The 22872-nt window shown below is 48.8% G+C and overlaps 1 protein-coding gene across 1 annotated transcript; it reads left to right on the top strand.

The window, feature by feature from the left end:
• Positions 1-170: 170 nt before the first annotated feature.
• LOC109884466 (arginase-2, mitochondrial-like) lies at positions 171-10729 on the top strand. The gene is made up of 8 exons (XM_020476431.2): positions 171-450; positions 558-630; positions 4373-4547; positions 4780-4939; positions 5163-5257; positions 7385-7489; positions 7618-7754; positions 8537-10729. The coding sequence occupies exons 1-8, from the start codon at positions 340-342 to the stop codon at positions 8722-8724; spliced, it is 1044 nt and encodes a 347-aa protein (XP_020332020.2). The 5' UTR covers positions 171-339; the 3' UTR covers positions 8725-10729.
• The last annotated feature ends 12143 nt before the right edge of the window (positions 10730-22872 follow it).

Raw genomic sequence — 22872 nt, 5'->3', positions numbered from 1 at the left:
TTAATTAACTGACGTGCCTAATTAAATAAAGGTTCCATCAAAAATAAAATAATCTGATTTGGGGTTTAAAAAAATAAATAATTATAATTATAATTATACGGCCCAGTGATGCTTAGAAACAAATTAAAGGTTACACATTTCAGTTGATCGTGCTCTTGGCATCCTCTCATGAATATTAATGAGATCAAAGGGGAGCATAAGACCAGCCCCCGGTAGAGCATCAACATCATAAGAGAGAGGGGGGATCTTACAGAAGACCTTTTGAATCGCAGCCTTGGTCGTTAAACGGCTGTTATCAATTATTTTGAAGTTAACGGATAAATTAAATAGGATTTAAACATGACTTTAAGAGGGCCACTGTGTCGTCTCCTACGGACGCAACTCAACAATACCTGTCAGAGCAGAGCGCATTCTGTGGCTGTTTTAGGAGCACCATTCTCAAAAGGACAGGTAAGGAAAAAGCTCATATACTATTAGGATTCATTTATTTAATATGATTATTTGATTAGGCTATTTCGTTTACCAGAATTATTGAACGTTGTCGTTTTTTCTTTTAGAAAAGGGGAGGGGTGGAAAATGGACCCAAAGCCATCAGAGATGCTGGTCTGATCGAGAGACTTTCACATCTGGGTAAGTGATGGAAAATCTTCAAATTATAAAACAAACGTAGAAATGTACTGGTGGATTAAAATAATTGTGTATAAAACTTATTCTAACCTTGAAATAGGTTAATGGTTCATGTGAGAGCTGCTTCCTCTTTTCCTATTACGGGAAGTAAAAGCATAATGTATTACATCAGTCTTTTACAATAAATGGGTCTAAGCTAATGTTGCCAAACAAAGAAACCAATCATATTTAGGATATTGTTTAGACCTTGAATGCTGGCGATCTAAACATATTTATTTATTTATTTAAATCTAAAACTATTATTATCTCGTAAATAAAACGGTAAAAGAGCGGTTTTATTGGGCCACATGGGCGAGAAAGAATGGGCAAGTCTCTGCTGTCGTCACGCCTTACGCACATACAGAACCTTCCCCGAAAAAGCGAACTCTCTCCTCCCATGTAGTACTATAAGCTCTCCCTTTGTACGCTCGCGACTATAATAGATTCATTGAAGGCCCTATCGCTGTCTTGAATGTTTGAAAGATGAAAATAAAAAAATAGTTTGTGTAAGCCTAACAGTGAGATTGTATCACCCATCCGGCTCCACGTGTCTGCATACTGTAACGTTAATGTCTTTGGTAATATACAGACTGTGTTCCAACCCAGAGTAAACCATGGACACAAACTGCCTCAGGCAATATTCTTACACTTCCAAATATTTAATAATTAAATCATTAAAAGGGTCAGATCTTAATTGTGAAAAGATAAAATTATCTATGTAGGCTAGGCTAGGGATGCCACACAGAACGAGTTTTTCTCAGCAAAACATTAGAGCATTAGTTGGTAAATCGTAGAACATTGTCCATGTGTGAGGCTACTTGTCTGCCTAAGGAGACTATATGGACCGGGTCTTAGCAGAGGCTCATTCATTTCCTCAGACAAGATGATTCCACTTCTAAACCAATGGGATTATTGTCAGGTCATAAATAGTGAGTCCTATGATGTCCCAGAGAATGGCAAGTTCTCAGCACACACAACACATCTGAATGAAGTGCAGCAAGCCTACATCTAGTTGGGTGTAAACGTTCAAGTGAGACACAAATGTTCCAGCGTAGAGAACGCCAGGTTCAGTTCTGGAATGTGCAAGTCATTTCCTGTAATCTTAGCTTCGTCTCATCCCTGAGCACTCAGCGGCACGACAAGGTGCAGCTACCCAATCAACCGTCCCACCCAGTCAACCATTCCCAGGGACGGTCTGTGGTGTAATATGAGAAGCCTATCTTTAGATGGTGTGTTTTTTTTCTCTCTCTCTGTTGTCGGATGTGGACCACTGGCATACTTTTTACAAGACATCAAACCCCATAAGACCAACATTTTTAACGAATCCAAGGGGATTTTATGGCATTTAAGTGCTTTTGTTTTTATATGAGCCCAGACTACTGGTACAATAATAATATATATAAGTATAAGTATTTGTGACCTCTGTTGTAACTTGCAGCTCATTGGGAAGTAAATGTTCCGGTTTACTCATCCTTAAGGCCTTTAGTCTATTGAGACCAATGCTTTGTTCATCTCCTGCTGTGTCCAAGTACGTGCCTTGTTAATATGACTCATGATCTCTTGTAAAATCATTCACTTGGTATGTAATATAGTGCTATTTCAGTTGTTTTAAAAAGTTAAAAAGTAAATAAAAAATTAAATATGAAAAGTAAATAACTTTTTCTGATGCTAATTTGGCAACAATGAGACTAAAAATGATATCCTCCTTTAATATCTAGAAGACTGAGATGTTCAGTCATTGTGCACTTTTCAAGAAACATCCCTTTGAACTGCATCAAATATCACTGGTGTTGCGTCAAGTGTAAATACATACTGTATTAGATCATGATTGCATGAACAGAGATGCCCCACCACCCCCCCTTCCCGAGTACAGGATTCAGCTATTCCTGTCCAGCGGTCTAAGATGGTAACACGATTGCATGAACAGAGATGCCCCCCCCTCCCGAGTACAGGATCCAGCTATTCCTGTCCAGCGGTCTAAGATGGTAACACGATTGCATGAACAGAGATGCCCCCCCCCCCCCGAGTACAGGATCCAGCTATTCCTGTCCAGCTGTCTAAGATGGTAACATGGGGGTGTGTTAGACATAACGAGGTACCACATTGGTCTTGATCAGCAAAGTAACTCTACACCCACCAATCCAGTGGAATATTGTCACCCACAGATGTTGTTTCAAATCCCTTGTTTACTTCAACTCCTAAGTCATTAGTCCGAGGTGCCGATACTAGTAGATTGGGTGCATTGCAACTCAATTTCGTCGCAACCGTAGCAGTGGTAGCAGGAGGTGATCTTGTCTTGGAGAAACCTGAGAGGACACACGTAGGAAATGGGACACGTGGAAAGTAGTGCCCAGTCAGACATACAGGGGTTCCAGTGACAGCTTGAATGACTCCGTCTCGGCAATCAGAGATGCTATGAGAGGGGGGTGTAAAAGAGAGCAAGGGTAGAGGGGGTTGGACATCAGAGCCTGGAGAAAGACCCTTTGGGGGGGCGAGTAGCCTAGTGGTTAACGCTTTGGGGCAGTAACCCGAAAGTTTGCTGGATCGAATCCCTGAGCTGACAACGTAAAAATCTATCGTTCTTCCCCTGAGCAAGGCAGTTAACCTACTGTTCCCCTGTAGGCCGTCATTGTAAATAAGAATTTGTTCTTAACTGACTTGCCTAGTTAAATAAAGGTTTAAAAAAATATATACAGTTGAAGTCGGAAGTTTACATACACCTTAGCCAAATACATTTCATCTCCGTTTTTCACAATTCCTGACATTTAATCCTAGTACAAATGAATTGCCTGTCTTAGGTCAGTTAGGATCACCACTTTATTTTAAGAATGTGAATTGTCAGAATAATATAGTGGAGATAATTATTTATTTCAGCTTTTATTTCTTTCATCACATTCCCAGTGGGTCAGAAGTTTACATACACTCAATTAGTATTTGGTAGCATTGCCTTTAAATTGTTTAACTTGGGTCAAACATTTGGGGTAGCCTTCCACAAGTTTCCCACAATAAGTTGGGTGAATTTTGGCCCATTCCTCCTGACAGAGCTGGTGTAACTGAGTCGGGTTTGTAGGCCTCCTTGCTCGCACATGCTTTTTCAGTTCTGCCCACACATTTTCTATAGGATTGAGGTCAGGGCTTTGTGATGGCCACTCCAATACCTTGACTTTGTTGTCCTTAAGCCATTTTACCACAACTTTGGAAGTATGCTTGAGGTCATTGTCCATTTGGAAGACCCATTTGCAACCAAGCTTTAACTTCCTGACTGATGTCTTGAGATGTTGCCTCAATATATCCACATAATTTTCCTACCTCATGATGCCATCTATTTTGTGAAGGGCACCAGTCCCTCCTGCAGCAAGGCACCCCCACAACATGATGCTGCCACCCCCGTGCTTCACAGTTGGGATGGTGTTCTTCAGCCTCCCCCTTTTTCCTCCAAACATAACGATGGTCATTATGAGCTCTAAAGCTCTAAAAGCAGCATCCATCCAACAAACCCAGAAAAGCCAAGACTGTTTCTCGATCTGGGATCTAGATCATTCTAGGTCTCAGGAATCCATCAGTTATGCACTTAGCCATGAACAAAATTCCTCCATTTGCTGTTAAATTAATCCAGTTTTTATTTTTTTAAACAATAATGAATATAAAAAAATACCTTTTAATTTCCTCACCCAGTGCATGACAGTTATTTGATTTCATTGTGCAGATTACCCAGTGCATGACTTCGGAGACCTGAGCTTCCAGCATCTGGAGAAGGATGAGCCTTACATGCACGTCCCCTTCCCTCGCACTGTGGGCAGAGCTAACAAACTGCTGTCAGGGGCCGTCAGCAACGCGGTGGGAGCCGGACACACTACCATCATGCTGGGAGGAGACCACAGGTACATACCACAACAACAACCCTTCATGTTCTCGGAGAACACTGTGGTTATTTTAGCAACATCGACTTATATAACTGTCAACGTTGACAGTGTTAGGAAATTAAGTATTAGGCTTAGGACCCTAGACACAGCGAGAGTAACCCGGGTAACCAGCTTCTTTATGATAGGTCAGTGTTCCCAGGGAATAATGGTGATTGGATACTAACTCACTTCCTGATCTCTCTCCTCGCAGCCTGGCCATTGGTTCAGTGGAAGGCCACGCCAAGCAGCGTCCTGACCTGTGTCTGATCTGGGTCGACGCCCACGCTGACATAAACACGCCCTTCACCTCTCCCTCAGGCAACCTCCACGGACAGTCGGTGGCCTTCATGCTCAAAGAGCTGCAGAACAAGGTCAGAGAACGGGGCCTTGGGGCATTCTCACTAGCCTGGTTCTTCCGCTGAGACATGCCTGTAGACTATTATAACTATCTGCCTGGTCCCAGATCTGTTCGTGCTGCATAACCTTCTTTTAGATACAATAGGAGTCTACAGCCATGTCTCAGGACAAGCCTGTTCCCAGATCTGTTAAAACTCCTCTGCCATGATACTCACCTCTTGTTATTGTTGTCTGTAGATGCCAGAGCTCCCAGGCTTCTCCTGGGTGAAGCCCTTCCTGTCGGCTAAAGACCTGGTCTACATTGGCCTGAGAGACGTAGACCCGGGAGAGTAGTAAGTACACTTCTCTGTACACTACTAAGTACAATCATCTGGATTATAACACACAGTTAAAACCCTTGGTTTAAGTAGTAGTATAGTAGTATAGTAGTATAGCCGATTACAACAGGTGTAGACCGTACAGTGAAATGCTGACTGACCAACCAATGCAGTTTAAAAAAAATACGGACAAGAATAAGAGATAAAAGTAACAAGTAATTAAAGAGAAGCAGTAAAATAACAATAGCGAGACTATATACAGGGGGTACCGGTATAGAGTCAATGTGCGGGGGCACCGGTTAGTTGAGATAATATGTACATGTAGGTAGAGTTATTAAAGTGACTGCATAGATGACGACAACAGAGAGTAGCAGTGGTGTAAAATAGGGGGGGGGGTGCAAATAGTCAACCTGTCAGAATGCTCTCGATGGTGCAGCTGTAGAACCTTTTGAGGATCTGAGGACCCATGCCAAATATTTTCAGTTTCCTAAGGGGGAATAGGTTTTGTCGTGCCCTCTTCAAGACTGTCTTGGTGTGCTTGGACCATGATAGTTTGTTGGTGATGTGGACACCAAGGAACTTGAAGCTCTCAACCTGCTCCACTGCAGCCCTGTGGATGAGAATGGGGACGTGCTCGGTCCTCCTTTTCCTGTAGTCCACAATCATCTGCTTTGTCTTGATCACGTTGAGGGAGAGGTTGTTGTCCTGTCAACACACTGCCAGGTTTCTGACCTCCTCTCTATAGGCTGTCTCGTCGTTGTCGGTGATAAGGCCTACCACTGTTGTGTCATCTGCAAACTTAATGATGGTGTTGGAGTCATGCCTGGCCATGCAGTCATGAGTGAACAGGGCGTACAGGAGGGGACTGAGCACGCACCCCTGAGGGTTCCCCTGTGTTGAGGATCAGTGTGGCGGTTGTGTTGTTACCTACCCTTACCACCTGGGGGCGGCCCATCAGGAAGTCCAGGATCCAGTTGTAGAGGGAGGTGTTTAGTCCCAGGGTCCTTAGCTTATTGATGAGCTTTGAGGGCACTGTGGTGTTGAACGCTGAGCTGTAGTCAATGATGGTTTGCCGCCTCTGTATGGGCGTTTTCCTGTTTGCTTATGGCGGAATACAGCTCATTCAATGCTGTCTTAGTGCCAACCTCAGTCTGTGGTGGTATGTAGACAGCTACTAAAAATACAGATGAAAACTCTCTCTAGGTAGATAGTGTGGTCTAAAGCTTATCATGAGAAACTCTACCTCAGGCGAGCAATGGCTCGAGACTTCCTTAGATATCGTGCACCAGCTGTTGTTTACATATACATATATACATAACTACATAGTCCGCCGCCCCTTGTCTTACCAGACGCCCCTGCACTATCCTGCCGGTACATCGTATAACCAGCCAGCTGTATGTTGATGATGTCGTCGTTCAGTAACGGGATATTACAGTTGGTAATTTAATCTTCCGCGTAGGTCATCTATTTTATTCTCCAAAGATTGAACGTTTGCTAGCAAAACGGAAGGAAGTGGAGGTTTATTCAATCGCCTAGGAATTCTCAGATGGCAGCCTGCCTTCTTGCCCCTTTTTCTCTTTCTCCTCTTCACGCAAATCACGGGGATCTGGGCCTGTTCCCGAGAAAGCTCGGGCTCGTCGGACTCATTAAAGGCAAAAAATGATTCTGCTAGTCCATGCTGAGTAATCGCAGTCCTGATGTCTAGAAGTTATTTTCGGTCATAAGAGACGGTAGTGGCAAAATTATGTACAAAATAAGTTTAAAAAAAAATAATAAGTTACAAACAATGCAAATAAACAAACAAACGTATATCTGTAGTGTATTGTAACAGTAGTATACACTTCCATTACATTTTAGTCATTAGCAGATACTCTTATCCAGAGTGACTCACAGTGCATTCAACTTAAGGTAGCTAGGTGGGACAACCACATACCAGTCATACCACAGGTAAACAACAGTCACTTGGTTTCGTCTTTGTGTTTCTGTATTCTGATAGTAAAGTTGATCTGGATAAGATTGTCTGCTAACTGACTCAAATATGAATTGACTTATTTTTTTATTTTTTTTTGTACACAAAATGTACATCCAAATATACTTCCAGACATGATACTAATGACATTCTACTCTCCTTTCTCCTCACAGCGACATACTGAAGGACTTGGGTGTCCAGTACTTCACAATGAGAGACATCGACAGGCTCGGCATCCAGAGAGTCATGGAAGTCACTTTCGACCACCTCTTGTCAAGGTCATTGAATTACACCATACCATTGTGGTCGATAGTTTGGATGTATTTAGTTGACAATTGAATTTGAGTTGAAAGTTGATTCGCCGAACTGTATTCCGAACCCGTTTTCTTCTTCTCTTGTCCAACAGGAAGCAGCGGCCGATCCATCTGAGTTTTGACATTGATGCGATGGACCCGTCTTTGGCCCCAGCCACAGGAACACCAGTGAACGGAGGTCTGACTTACAGAGAAGGAATCTGGATCACAGAGGAGATCCACAACACAGGTATGTTAGGGCTATAATTATTCTGTTTTGAGAAGAGGGAGTTTAAAAAATATATATATTCACATGGCAGCCATACGTAGCCGATGTGAAATTGCTAGCTAGTTAGCGGTGGTGCGTGCTAGTGGTGTTTCAATCGGTGACGTCACTCGCTCTGAGACCTTAAAGTAGTGGTTCCCCTTGCTCTGCAAGGGCCGCGGCTTTTGTGGAGCGATGGGTAACGATGCTTTGAGGGTGACTGTTGACGTGTGCAGTGCGTCCCTGGTTCGCGCCCAGGTCGGGGCGAGGGGACTGACGTAAAGTCTCTACTGTTACACATAGACACTGAAATACATGGATAATGATCAGACATTTTTACTTCAAACAAAGAAACTGTCACACGAACACATTCAGAAGAAATAAGGAGGGAAGGTCTGTCGTTAAACTTGGAGAAGTTTCTTCAAGTAGGAATGAAGGATGTAGGTAATGTTGTCAGTCTGGTGTAGAAGGAATGTTCTACTCGGTTATATCACCAGCTGGGTGTTCTGTGTGCAAGGAGTTTTGAATGTTCGTTTTAATTCCTCTAAGTTATGGCCGACTCTTGGTAGGATGAGAATAGTGGGTACGTAACCTTTATTATATTTATACTTCTGGTACGATGAGAATATAAACGTTGTCTATGAAGTAATATTTCGATCTGAAACATTGTTTGACGTCCAGTTTCTTTGTTTGAAGTAAAATTTCTGTCTGCAACGTTCTACCAAAGGAACTGAAACTAATAGATTGTACTTGTGTTTAATCTCCAGGGTTGTTGTCAGTGATGGACCTTGTTGAGGTCAACCCAGACCTGGGGGCGAGTCGTGAGGCGGTGGAGAGCACTGCTTCCATGGCGGTGGACGTCATCGCATCCGCCCTAGGGCAGACTCGCGAGGGAGGTCCCATCACTCAGGAGTCACAAACGCTTAAAGAGGATACGGAACAGCTCCGGCTCTAGAACACACAGTTTCTAGAACGCACAGCTTCTAGAACACACAGCTTCTAGAAGACTAAGAACTTTCAACATGTGACCACTTGGCATTCCTGAATTCTAAAAGACTTTACCTACACACACTGATGCAGTAGTTGGAAAGTCTTCTGTGTGTGTGGTGCTGTATGTCAACCTGTTCAACAGACAGTCAAACTTCAATCATGACTGAACTTATAATAACCAATAAGCCCCAATTAAAGGCTTTATACGCCTTATTTACTAAGATGACTTGAAAAACTTAGCCTGGACCCAGATCTTTGCTATCATATCATCTGTTTGGCAGGACAAGGAATCGCACAAAATAGTCACACAAACAGACTGGTACCCAGGCTATAGAAAGCTCTCATCTAAAATGTCAACTGTAATTGATGTGATCAGCTGGTCTCCCTGGCCTTTGGAAAGACAGCCTCCCTAGCTCCACTAGGGAAATGTTGACTGTATTTGACTGTGATCAGCGGTGTGCCATAGACATAGTGATCAGCGGTGTGCCATAGACATAGTGATCAGCGGTGTGCCATAGACATAGTGATCAGCGGTGTGCCATGCACTTTATTTAACTCGGCAAGTCAGTTAAGAACAAATTATTATTTTCAATGACGGCCTAGGAACAGTGGGTTAACTGCCTGTTCAGGGGCAGAACGACAGATTTGTACCTTGTCAGCTCAGGGATATGAACTTGCAATCTTTACGGTTGCTAGTCCAACACTCTAACCACTAGGCTACCCTGCCGCCTAGTTGCTGACGACTTGACCCTGCAGCTCTGTAATGGGGTTGTATGAAGCCGGACACGACGACAAGCATGAAACTGCCTCAAAACTACGTTTAGGTGCAGACTGTTATTATTATTCTACTAATGTGTACACTGTTTAGTTTGGACATATACCTCAGCTAAATAAGAAGTGGCTGTGCCAGTTGAATTGTCGTAGGGATGCTGTGCCAGTTGGTAGCGATGCTGTGCCAGTTGAGTTGTCGTAGGGATGCTGTGCCAGTTGAGTTGTCGTAGGGATGCTGTGCCAGTTGAGTTGTCGTAGGGATGCTGTGCCAGTTGAGTTGTCGTAGGGATGCTGTGCCAGTTGGTAGGGATGCTGTGCCAGTTGAGTTGTAGGGATGCTGTGCCAGTTGGTAGGGATGCTGTGCCAGTTGAGTTGTTGTAGGGATGCTGTGCCAGTTGGTAGGGATGCTGTGCCAGTTGAGTTGTAGGGATGCTGTGCCAGTTGGTAGGGATGCTGTGCCAGTTGAGTTGTTGTAGGGATGCTGTGCCAGTTGGTAGGGATGCTGTGCCAGTTGAGTTGTTGTAGGGATGCTGTGCCAGTTGGTAGGGATGCTGTGCCAGTTGAGTTGTTGTAGGGATGCTGTGCCAGTTGAGTTGTTGTAGGGATGCTGTGCCAGTTGAGTTGTTGTAGGGATGCTGTGCCAGTTGAGTTGTTGTAGGGATGCTGTGCCAGTTGGTAGGGATGCTGTGCCAGTTGAGTTGTTGTAGGGATGCTGTGCCAGTTGGTAGGGATGCTGTGCCAGTTGGTAGGGATGCTGTGCCAGTTGAGTTGTTGTAGGGATGCTGTGCCAGTTGAGTTGTTGTAGGGATGCTGTGCCAGTTGAGTTGTTGTAGGGATGCTGTGCCAGTTGGTAGGGATGCTGTGCCAGTTGAGTTGTTGTAGGGATGCTTTTGCACTTTTGGACCAGATGTGGTTTTGACACATTTTATTAGAAGTATTGTGTTTTGTAGTTTTACATTGAATAATCACTATTATGAATCCATGTTTATGTATTCACTGTATGTTTTACATTTGTCCGTTTTTAAATGACTAGGTAACGCTTTTCTCCAGTAAATCTATATAAGTTAAGTGGTGTACGTAATGGATATGGTAAATGCTGATAAGAGTGAAGTAATATTATTTTATTTACTAAATGTAAAAACATGCCTTTTGATGTGACCACTAAATCTGTATTTTAAATAAAGTAATTTAGTCTTCCACAACGACGTCAGTCTGTGTTTATTACTAGTTACCACGGAGATGTGTGTTCATTACTAGTTACCGCGGAGATGTGTGTTCATTACTAGTTACCGCGGAGATGTGTGTTCATTACTAGTTACCGCGGAGATGTGTTTTCATTACTAGTTACCGCGGAGATGTGTATTCATTACTAGTTACCGCGGAGACGCGTGGCTTATGACTGGCAGAGCAAATCTAGTTGGTTTTAGTCTATTATATAATGTTCAGTCTTATATAACCAGGTCTATATATGGAGTGTTCAGTGTGCCCAGTCTGGTTTTGCGAGGCTACAAGGCACAGATATGTTCTGGAATAATCACATACTCCAAGGGCTGTCACTATAGTCTTTCCATCTGTCCTCACCCCGCATTTCTCTCTCAACTATATAGTCTTTCCATCTGTCCTCACCCCGCATTTCTCTCTCAACTATATAGTCTTTCCATCTGTCCTCACCCCGCATTTCTCAACTTCAGTAGGAAGCAAGGAGAGGATTTCAAGTAAAGGACACAAGGAATCGTGAGAAGACCAATGTTAAAAATCCTTGTCGCCTCTTCAAAACCCATCGGATGAGAACGGTTCCTCCCCTCTCGGACCTTCTCATCCAATGGGTTTTTGAGAAGGAGGCGAGGAGAGAGGAAGTGAGGAATCAAGGAAATGCAATTGCAAAAAAAAAGGAGGTTGGTGGCACCTTAATTGGGGAGAAAGGCTTGTGGCAAAGTGGGTGGGGTTATATCCTTCCTGTTTGGCCCTGTCCGGGGGTGTCCTCGGATGGGGCCACAGTGTCTCCTGACCCCTCCTGTCTCAGCCTCCAGTATTTATGCTGCAGTAGTTTATGTGTCAGGGGGCTAGGGTCAGTTTGTTATATCTGGAGTACTTCTCCTGTTCTATTCGGTGTCCTGTGTGAATCTAAGTGTGCGTTCTCTAATTCTCTCCTTCTCTCTTTCTCTCTTTCTTTTTCTCTCTCGGAGGACCTGAGCCCTAGGACCATGCCCCAGGACTACCTGACATGATGACTCCTTGCTGTCCCCAGTCCCCAGTCCACCTGGCCATGCTGCTGTTCCAGTTTCAACTGACCTGAGCCCTAGGACCATGCCCCAGGACTACCTGACATGATGACTCCTTGCTGTCCCCAGTCCACCTGGCCATGCTGCTGCTCCAGTTTCAACTTCCACCTGACTGTGCTGCTGCTCCAGTTTCAACTGCCTTATTATTATTCGACCATGCTGGTCATTTATGAACATTTGAACATCTTGGCCATGTTCTGTTATAATCTCCACCCGGCACAGCCAGAAGAGGACTGGCCACCCCACATAGCCTGGTTCCTCTCTAGGTTTCTTCCTAGGTATTGGCCTTTCTAGGGAGTTTTTCCTAGCCACCGTGCTTCTACACCTGCATTGCTTGCTGTTTGGGGTTTTAGGCTGGGTTTCTGTACAGCACTTTGAGATATCAGCTGATGTACGAAGGGCTATATAAATAAATTTGATTTGATTTGATTTGTGGTAATGGCTCAAAATTCTGACTATATATAGAGAAAGAAGTTGTCTATTGCACATACGTTTTCCACAATACTTCTCGCAGGCATTTAAACACGATACCATTTGGATGCACTTTCATGCTAGGTTTAGGACCTCATATTGAAGCTTATAGCCTAACTGATGTATAGAACAATCTTTAAATGATCTACTTTGGTTATAGAGACAAGCATCACGAAACCTCTGACACAATATGTTCATTTGACTTGGTGAAAATCGGTTGTTGGTTTTTTTTTCCCACCCAACTTGTTTTCCATGTGGTTTCTTTATTCACAGACTCCATGAAATGATGACCGACCTCTTCCTACATATTTAGTCCAATTATATATTTTCTGTATGGTCTCCTAGAAACAAGGGTGGCTTAACTTAACCCCTTTGGTTCAATTTACCCCCACTCTCCCCTAAACAAAATATATTTCTCTGAGCAATTGTATTCGTATAAAATAATATAATTTGCCAAATATTTTGAGCATAGATTATAGCTCCGTCTTTGAATTACTTCCTAAATACAGTCTTTCATGTTCATATTTATTAAAGGGAGTTAGTATCTCTAAACTATATTTCCCTGGGAGTGACACTGAATGAAAAAACACTTCTCTCAGTAGAACAGAGTACGAAAATAACAACAGCCACGTGTGGGAAGTCATTGGATAATACCAGGTGTTGTTAACAACACAACATGCTGTTATCTACACCACGCCCCTGTTCTATTTTAGAATCACTACTCGGTTTCCATTCAATTCTTTTATTGTTCATTTACATGGAATGTACCACACCACGCCCCTGTTGTATTTGTAACCACGATACAATGACTTTATTGGAGGAGGTCGAGGTAGACAGATATAACCAGTGTTGTGGAGGAGGTTTAGGTAGACAGATATAACCAGTGTTGTGGAGGAGGTTTAGGTAGATAGATATAACCAGTGTTGTGGAGGAGGTTTAGGTAGACAGATATAACCAGTGTTGTGGAGGAGGTTTAGGTAGACAGATATAACCAGTGTTGAGGAGGAGGTCTAGGTAGACAGATATAACCAGTGTTGTGGAGGAGGTTTAGGTAGATAGATATAACCAGTGTTGTGGAGGAGGTCTAGGTAGACAGATATAACCAGTGTTGTGGAGGAGGTCTAGGTAGACAGATATAACCAGTGTTGTGGAGGAGGTCTAGGTAGACAGATATAACCAGTGTTGTGGAGGAGGTTTAGGTAGACAGATATAACCAGTGTTGAGGAGGAGGTCTAGGTAGACAGATATAACCAGTGTTGTGGAGGAGGTTTAGGTAGACAGATATAACCAGTGTTGTGGAGGAGGTCTAGGTAGACAGATATAACCAGTGTTGTGGAGGAGGTTTAGGTAGACAGATATAACCAGTGTTGTGGAGGAGGTCTAGGTAGACAGATATAACCAGTGTTGTGGAGGAGGTTTAGGTAGATAGATATAACCAGTGTTGTGGAGGAGGTCTAGGTAGACAGATATAACCAGTGTTGTGGAGGAGGTCTAGGTAGACAGATATAACCAGTGTTGTGGAGGAGGTCTAGGTAGACAGATATAACCAGTGTTGTGGAGGAGGTCTAGGTAGACAGATATAACCAGTGTTGTGGAGGAGGTCGAGGTAGACAGATATAACCAGTGTTGTGGAGGAGGTCTAGGTAGACAGATATAACCAATGTTGTGGAGGAGGTCTAGGTAGACAGATATAACCAGTGTTGTGGAGGAGGTCTAGGTAGACAGATATAACCAGTGTTGTGGAGGAGGTCTAGGTAGACAGATATAACCAGTGTTGTGGAGGAGGTCTAGGTAGACAGATATAACCAGTGTTGTGGAGGAGGTCTAGGTAGACAGATATAATATGACATTTGTAATGTCTTTATTCTTTTGAATCTTCTGTATGTGTAATGTTAACTGTTAATTTTTATTGTTTATTTCAATTTTGTATATTATCTACCTCACTTGCTTTGGCAATCTTAACATATGTTTCCCATACCAATAAAGCCCCTTGAATTGAATTGATTTGATAGATAGATATAAATGTCGCTCCCACTCTTCCCCCTTGGCGCTCGAGGGCGCCATTCTACCCAGCATTGCGCCCTCCTGCCATCATTACCCATAACTGCCTTCCCCTCGTCACGCACATCAGCAATTATTGGATTCACCTGGACTCAATCACCTCTGTCATTACCTCCCCTATATCTGTCTGGTTCCCCGCTCTGTTCCCTGCTGCAGCATTGATTGTCTTATGTCCTTGTTTTCCCGTGTACTGACGTTGTTCCTGTCTTTACAATAACCAGTGTTGTGGAGGAGGTCTAGATAGACAGATAGGCTGGGAGGGACTCGGGAGCAGGCTGGGAGAGACTCGGGACCAGGCTGGGAGAGACTCGGGACCAGGCTGGGAGGGACTCGGGACCAGGCTGGGAGGGACTCGGACCAGGCTAGGAGAGACTCGGGACCAGGCTGGGAGAGACTCGGGACCAGGCTGCGAGAGACTCGGAACCAGGCTGGGAGAGACTCGGGACCAGGCTGCGAGAGACTCGGAACCAGGCTGGGAGAGACTCGGGACCAGGCTGGGAGAGACTCGGGACCAGGCTGGGAGAGACTCGGGACCAGGCTGGGAGAGACTCGGGACCAGGCTGGGAGAGACTCGGGAACAGGCTGGGAGAGACTCGGGACCAGGCTGGGAGAGACTCGGGACCAGGCTGGGAGAGACTCGGGACCAGGCTGGGAGAGACTCGGGAACAGGCTGGGAGAGACTCGGGACCAGGCTGGGAGGGACTCGGGACCAGGCTGGGAGAGACTCGGGAACAGGCTGGGAGAGACTCGGGAACAGGCTGGGAGAGACTCGGGACCAGGCTGGGAGAGACTCGGGACCAGGCTGGGAGAGACTCGGGACCAGGCTGGGAGAGACTCGGGACCAGGCTGGGAGAGACTCGGGAACAGGCTGGGAGAGACTCGGGAACAGGCTGGGAGAGACTCGGGACCAGGCTGGGAGAGACTCGGGACCAGGCTGGGAGAGACTCGGGACCAGGCTGGGAGAGACTCGGGACCAGGCTGGGAGAGACTCGGGAACAGGCTGGGAGAGACTCGGGACCAGGCTGGGAGAGACTCGGGACCAGGCTGGGAGAGACTCGGGAACAGGCTGCCATAGTTCTGACACCAAGGCCCATATCCACAAAGCATCTCAAAGTAAGATCTAGGATCTGTCCATATCATCTCATTCATTATGATCTACAATACAAAACTGATCCTAGATCAGCACTCCTACCAGGAGAAGCTTCCCCAATACCTTCCCACTCAGAGCCTTATGTCTCCAGACTCTTCCTACTGACTCACTCTGTCTCTGATGCGATTTCGGCTGTTCTCTCTGAATACCCAGCTTTTGGATGATGTCCGTGCCGATCTGGTCTGTCTCGGCGGCGATCTGGTCTGTCTCAGGGGCGATCTGGTCTGTCTCAGGGGCGATCTGGTCTGTCTCAGGGGCGATCTGGTCTGTCTCGGCAGCGATCTGGTCTGTCTCAGGGGCGATCTGGTCTGTCTCAGGGGCGATCTGGTCTGTCTCAGGGGCGATCTGGTCTGTCTCGGCAGCGATCTGGTCTGTCTCGGCGGCGATCTGGTCTGTCTCGGCGGCGATCTGGTCTGTCTCAGGAGCGATCTGGTCTGTCTCAGGGGTGATCTGGTCTGTCTCGGCAGCGATCTGGTCTGTCTCAGGGGCGATCTGGTCTGTCTCAGGGGCGATCTGGTCTGTCTCAGGGGCGATCTGGTCTGTCTCAGGGGCGATCTGGTCTGTCTCGGCGGCGATCTGGTCTGTCTCAGGGGCGATCTGGTCTGTCTCAGGGGCGATCTGGTCTGTCTCAGGGGCGATCTGGTCTGTCTCAGGGGCGATCTGGTCTGTCTCGGCAGCGATCTGGTCTGTCTCAGGGGCGATCTGGTCTGTCTCGGCGGAGATCTGGTCTGTCTCAGGGGCGATCTGGTCTGTCTCAGGGGCGATCTGGTCTGTCTCAGGGGCGATCTGGTCTGTCTCAGGGGCGATCTGGTCTGTCTCAGGGGCGATCTGGTCTGTCTCAGGGGCGATCTGGTCTGTCTCAGGGGCGATCTGGTCTGTCTCAGGGGCGATCTGGTATGTCTCAGGGGCGATCTGGTCTGTCTCAGGGGCGATCTGGTCTGTCTCGGCAGCGATCTGGTCTGTCTCAGGGGCGATCTGGTCTGTCTCAGGGGCGATCTGGTCTGTCTCGGCAGAGATCTGGTCTGTCTCAGGGGCGATCTGGTCTGTCTCAGGGGCGATCTGGTCTGTCTCAGGGGCGATCTGGTCTGTCTCGGCGGCGATCTGGTCTGTCTCGGCGGCGATCTGGTCTGTCTCAGGGGCGATCTGGTCTGTCTCAGGGGCGATCTGGTCTGTCTCGGCAGCGATCTGGTCTGTCTCAGGGGCGATCTGGTCTGTCTCGGCAGCGATCTGGTCTGTCTCAGGGGCGATCTGGTCTGTCTCAGGGGCGATCTGGTCTGTCTCGGCAGCGATCTGGTCTGTCTCAGGGGCGATCTGGTCTGTCTCGGCAGCGATCTGGTCTGTCTCAGGGGCGATCTGGTCTGTCTCGGCGGCGATCTGGTCTGTCTCAGGGGCGATCTGGTCTGTCTCAGGGGCGATCTGGTCTGTCTCAGGGGCGATCTGGTCTGTCTCGGCGGCGATCTGGTCTGTCTCAGGGGCGATCTGGTCTGTCTCGGCGGCGATCTGGTCTGTCTCAGGGGCGATCTGGTCTGTCTCAGGGGCGATCTGGTCTGTCTCAGGGGCGATCTGGTCTGTATCAGGGGCGATCTGGTCTGTCTCGGCGGCGATCTGGTCTGTCTCAGGGGCGATCTGGTCTGTCTCAGGGGCGATCTGGTCTGTCTCAGGGGCGATCTGGTCTGTCTCAGGGGCGATCTGGTCTGTCTCAGGGGCGATCTGGTCTGTCTCAGGGGCGATCTGGTCTGTCTCAGGGACGATCTGGTCTGTCTCAGGGGCGATCTGGTCTGTCTCGGCGGCGATCTGGTCTGTCTCAGGGGCGATCTGGTCTGTCTCAGGGACGATCTGGTCTGTCTCAGGGGCGATCTGGTCTGTCTCGGCGGCGATCTGGTCTGTCTCAGGGGCGATCTGGTCTGTCTCAGGGGCGATCTGGTCTGTCTCAGGGGCGATCTGGTCTGTCTCAGGGGCGATCTGGTCTGTCTCAGGGGCGATCTGGTATGTCTCAGGGGCGATCTGGTCTGTCTCAGGGGCGATCTGGTCTGTCTCAGGGGCGATCTGGTCTGTCTCGGCAGCGATCTGGTCTGTCTCGGCAGCGATCTGGTCTGTCTCAGGGGCGATCTGGTCTGTCTCGGCAGCGATCTGGTCTGTCTCAGGGGCGATCTGGTCTGTCTCAGGGGCGATCTGGTCTGTCTCAGGGGCGATCTGGTCTGTCTCGGCGGCGATCTGGTCTGTCTCGGCGGCGATCTGGTCTGTCTCAGGGGCGATCTGGTCTGTCTCGGCAGCGATCTGGTCTGTCTCGGGGGCGATCTGGTCTGTCTCAGGGGCGATCTGGTCTGTCTCAGGGGCAATCTGGTCTGTCTCAGGGGCGATCTGGTCTGTCTCAGGGGCGATCTGGTCTGTCTCAGGGGCGATCTGGTCTGTCTCAGGGGCGATCTGGTCTGTCTCAGGGGCGATCTGGTCTGTCTCAGGGACGATCTGGTCTGTCTCAGGGGCGATCTGGTCTGTCTCGGCGGCGATCTGGTCTGTCTCAGGGGCGATCTGGTCTGTCTCAGGGACGATCTGGTCTGTCTCAGGGGCGATCTGGTCTGTCTCGGCGGCGATCTGGTCTGTCTCAGGGGCGATCTGGTCTGTCTCAGGGGCGATCTGGTCTGTCTCAGGGGCGATCTGGTCTGTCTCAGGGGCGATCTGGTCTGTCTCAGGGGCGATCTGGTATGTCTCAGGGGCGATCTGGTCTGTCTCAGGGGCGATCTGGTCTGTCTCAGGGGCGATCTGGTCTGTCTCGGCAGCGATCTGGTCTGTCTCAGGGGCGATCTGGTCTGTCTCGGCAGCGATCTGGTCTGTCTCAGGGGCGATCTGGTCTGTCTCAGGGGCGATCTGGTCTGTCTCAGGGGCGATCTGGTCTGTCTCAGGGGCGATCTGGTCTGTCTCGGCGGCGATCTGGTCTGTCTCGGCGGCGATCTGGTCTGTCTCAGGGGCGATCTGGTCTGTCTCGGCAGCGATCTGGTCTGTCTCGGGGGCGATCTGGTCTGTCTCAGGGGCGATCTGGTCTGTCTCAGGGGCAATCTGGTCTGTCTCAGGGGCGATCTGGTCTGTCTCAGGGGCGATCTGGTCTGTCTCAGGGGCGATCTGGTCTGTCTCGGCAGCGATGTGGTCTTTCTCAGGGGCGATCTGGTCTGTCTCAGGGGCGATCTGGTCTGTCTCAGGGGCGATCTGGTCTGTCTCAGGGGCGATCTGGTCTGTCTCAGGGGCGATCTGGTCTGTCTCAGGGGCGATCTGGTCTGTCTCAGGGGCGATCTGGTCTGTCTCAGGGGCGATCTGGTCTGTCTCGGCGGCGATCTGGTCTGTCTCAGGGGCGATCTGGTCTGTCTCGGCGGCGATCTGGTCTGTCTCAGGGGCGATCTGGTCTGTCTCGGCGGCGATCTGGTCTGTCTCAGGGGCGATCTGGTCTGTCTCAGGGGCGATCTGGTCTGTCTCAGGGGCGATCTGGTCTCTCAGGGGCGATCTGGTCTGTCTCAGGGGCGATCTGGTCTGTCTCAGGGGCGATCTGGTCTGTCTCGGCGGCGATCTGGTCTGTCTCAGGGGCGATCTGGTCTGTCTCGGCGGCGATCTGGTCTGTCTCAGGGGCGATCTGGTCTGTCTCAGGGGCGATCTGGTCTGTCTCAGGGGCGATCTGGTCTGTCTCAGGGGCGATCTGGTCTGTCTCAGGGGCGATCTGGTCTGTCTCAGGGGCGTTCTGGTCTGTCTCGGCAGCGATCTGGTCTGTCTCAGGGGCGATCTGGTCTGTCTCAGGGGCGATCTGGTCTGTCTCGGCGGCGATCTGGTCTGTCTCGGCGGCGATCTGGTCTGTCTCAGGGGCGATCTGGTCTGTCTCGGCAGCGATCTGGTCTGTCTCGGGGGCGATCTGGTCTGTCTCAGGGGCGATCTGGTCTGTCTCAGGGGCGATCTGGTCTGTCTCAGGGGCGATCTGGTCTGTCTCAGGGGCGATCTGGTCTGTCTCAGGGGCGATCTGGTCTGTCTCAGGGGCGATCTGGTCTGTCTCGGCGGCGATCTGGTCTGTCTCAGGGGCGATCTGGTCTGTCTCAGGGGCGATCTGGTCTGTCTCAGGGGCGATCTGGTCTGTCTCAGGGGCGATCTGGTCTGTCTCAGGGGCGATCTGGTCTGTCTCAGGGGCGATCTGGTCTGTCTCAGGGGCGATCTGGTCTGTCTCAGGGGCGATCTGGTCTGTCTCAGGGGCGATCTGGTCTGTCTCAGGGGCGATCTGGTCTGTCTCAGGGGCGATCTGGTCTGTCTCGGCGGCGATCTGGTCTGTCTCAGGGGCGATCTGGTCTGTCTCAGGGGCAATCTGGTCTGTCTCAGGGGCGATCTGGTCTGTCTCAGGGGCGATCTGGTCTGTCTCAGGGGCGATCTGGTCTGTCTCGGCAGCGATGTGGTCTTTCTCAGGGGCGATCTGGTCTGTCTCAGGGGCGATCTGGTCTGTCTCGGCAGCGATCTGGTCTGTCTCGGGGGCGATCTGGTCTGTCTCAGGGGCGATCTGGTCTGTCTCAGGGGCAATCTGGTCTGTCTCAGGGGCGATCTGGTCTGTCTCAGGGGCGATCTGGTCTGTCTCAGGGGCGATCTGGTCTGTCTCGGCAGCGATGTGGTCTTTCTCAGGGGCGATCTGGTCTGTCTCAGGGGCGATCTGGTCTGTCTCAGGGGCGATCTGGTCTGTCTCAGGGGCGATCTGGTCTGTCTCAGGGGCGATCTGGTCTGTCTCAGGGGCGATCTGGTCTGTCTCAGGGGCGATCTGGTCTGTCTCAGGGGCGATCTGGTCTGTCTCGGCGGCGATCTGGTCTTTCTCAGGGGCGATCTGGTCTGTCTCGGCGGCGATCTGGTCTGTCTCAGGGGCGATCTGGTCTGTCTCGGCGGCGATCTGGTCTGTCTCAGGGGCGATCTGGTCTGTCTCAGGGGCGATCTGGTCTGTCTCAGGGGCGATCTGGTCTCTCAGGGGCGATCTGGTCTGTCTCAGGGGCGATCTGGTCTGTCTCAGGGCGATCTGGTCTGTCTCGGCGGCGATCTGGTCTGTCTCAGGGGCGATCTGGTCTGTCTCGGCGGCGATCTGGTCTGTCTCAGGGGCGATCTGGTCTGTCTCAGGGGCGATCTGGTCTGTCTCAGGGGCGATCTGGTCTGTCTCAGGGGCGATCTGGTCTGTCTCAGGGGCGATCTGGTCTGTCTCAGGGGCGATCTGGTCTGTCTCGGCAGCGATCTGGTCTGTCTCAGGGGCGATCTGGTCTGTCTCAGGGGCGATCTGGTCTGTCTCGGCGGCGATCTGGTCTGTCTCGGCGGCGATCTGGTCTGTCTCAGGGGCGATCTGGTCTGTCTCCGGCAGCGATCTGGTCTGTCTCGGGGCGATCTGGTCTGTCTCAGGGGCGATCTGGTCTGTCTCAGGGGCGATCTGGTCTGTCTCAGGGGCGATCTGGCAGGGGCGATCTGGTCTGTCTCAGGGGCGATCTGGTCCTGTCTCAGGGGCGATCTGGTCTGTCTCAGGGGCGATCTGGTCTGTCTCGGCGGCGATCTGGTCTGTCTCAGGGGCGATCTGGTCTGTCTCAGGGGCGATCTGGTCTGTCTCAGGGGCGATCTGGTCTGTCTCAGGGGCGATCTGGTCTGTCTCAGGGGCGATCTGGTCTGTCTCAGGGGCGATCTGGTCTGTCTCAGGGGCGATCTGGTCTGTCTCAGGGGCGATCTGGTCTGTCTCAGGGGCGATCTGGTCTGTCTCAGGGGCGATCTGGTCTGTCTCAGGGGCGATCTGGTCTGTCTCAGGGGCGATCTGGTCTGTCTCGGCGGCGATCTGGTCTGTCTCAGGGGCGATGCTCTAACTCCTCTCTATACTCTGACTGCCGTTGTTCAGGTGCTCGTGTCCCTGGAGCAGCAAGGCCCTCTGAGACTGCTCCCCTTTCAGGAACGTTGTCTTGTATCTCAATATCTCCACAGCATCACCACATATCAGGACTGTATCGTCTTTACCACTACCAGTTGTAAACTACACTACTCATCGTACTGTAGGGTTAAGGTGAATGGTGTCTGTACGTTACTCCTCGGTACAGATCTAGGATCAACTTCCCCTTTCCCCAATTGTAATCTTAACCATTATTGGGGGGAAAATTGCAAAACTGACCCCTCAGATCAGCGTCTAGGGGCAACCTCCCAATACACCATGTAAAGTCAGTAGACTCACACGTGTGTTCGTTCTGAGAGGAGGAAATGCTGTGGACACATTATCTACATACAGTACAATACAGATATGGAGATTGACCAATGAGAAACACGTCATAGACACATCATCTACATACAGTACAATACAGATATGGAGGTTGGTAGGTCTGGTTAGAGGTGAATTTAACCTGTATGCCAGTAGCAGGTCTATGTAATCCAGGTTAAATCAGTGAACCGTTACAGCTCACTAGTGCCCCCTGGTGTAGACAATTAATGATTACGTGCAAAAAAAAAAAATTGGGATATTAACCTATTATTTTATATTTATTTCACCTTTATTTAACCAGGTAGGCTAGTTGAGAACAAGTTCTCATTTACAACTGCGACCTGGCCAAGATAAAGCAAAGGAGTGCGACACAAACAACAACACAGAGTTACACGTGGAATAAACAAACATACAGTCAATAATACAGTAGAAAAAGCCTATATACAGTGAGTGCAAGTGAGGTAGGATAAGGGAGGTAAAGGCAATAAATAGGTCACAGTGGAGAAGCAATTACAATGTAGCAATTAAACACGGGAATGGTAGATGTGCAGATGAGTGTGCAACTAGAGATACTGGGGTGCAAAGGAGCAAAATAAAGAACAGTATGGGGATGAAGTAGTTGGATGGGCTATTTACAGGTGCAGTGATCTGACAGCTGGTGCTTAAAATTTGTGAGGGAGATATGAGTCTCCAGCTTCAGTGATTTTTGCAGTTCGTTCCAATCATTGACTACATGACTGTCATAGTACTTACCACTTCCTCTGCTTCTTGTCTTTCATCAAAATATCTCGCCAATCTCTTATTCTCTTCTGAAAACAGGAACACTGATGTTACTATCAAAAGATGATTAACTTTTAAAGGTTGAGCTGTTGGGCTTGGAAGAGGAAGATGGCTCTGACAGAGAGGGTCGCCTCACTTCAGGTCCTTAGAAAACTATGCAGTTATTGGGGTTTATGTATTATTTCTTACCCTGTTAGCCCAGAAACTCTCAAGTGTCATTACATACAGCCGGGAAGAACTATTGGATGTAAAAGTGATACATCTTACCATCATTATGACCAGGAATACGACTAACCATCATTATGACCAGGAATACGACTAACCATCATTATGACCAGGAATACGACTAACCATCATTATGACCAGGAATAC

This window comes from Oncorhynchus kisutch, linkage group LG7 (genome assembly GCF_002021735.2).
Source record: "Oncorhynchus kisutch isolate 150728-3 linkage group LG7, Okis_V2, whole genome shotgun sequence".
NCBI lineage: Eukaryota > Metazoa > Chordata > Actinopteri > Salmoniformes > Salmonidae > Oncorhynchus > Oncorhynchus kisutch.
This window is presented reverse-complemented; position numbering and strand designations above follow the sequence as displayed.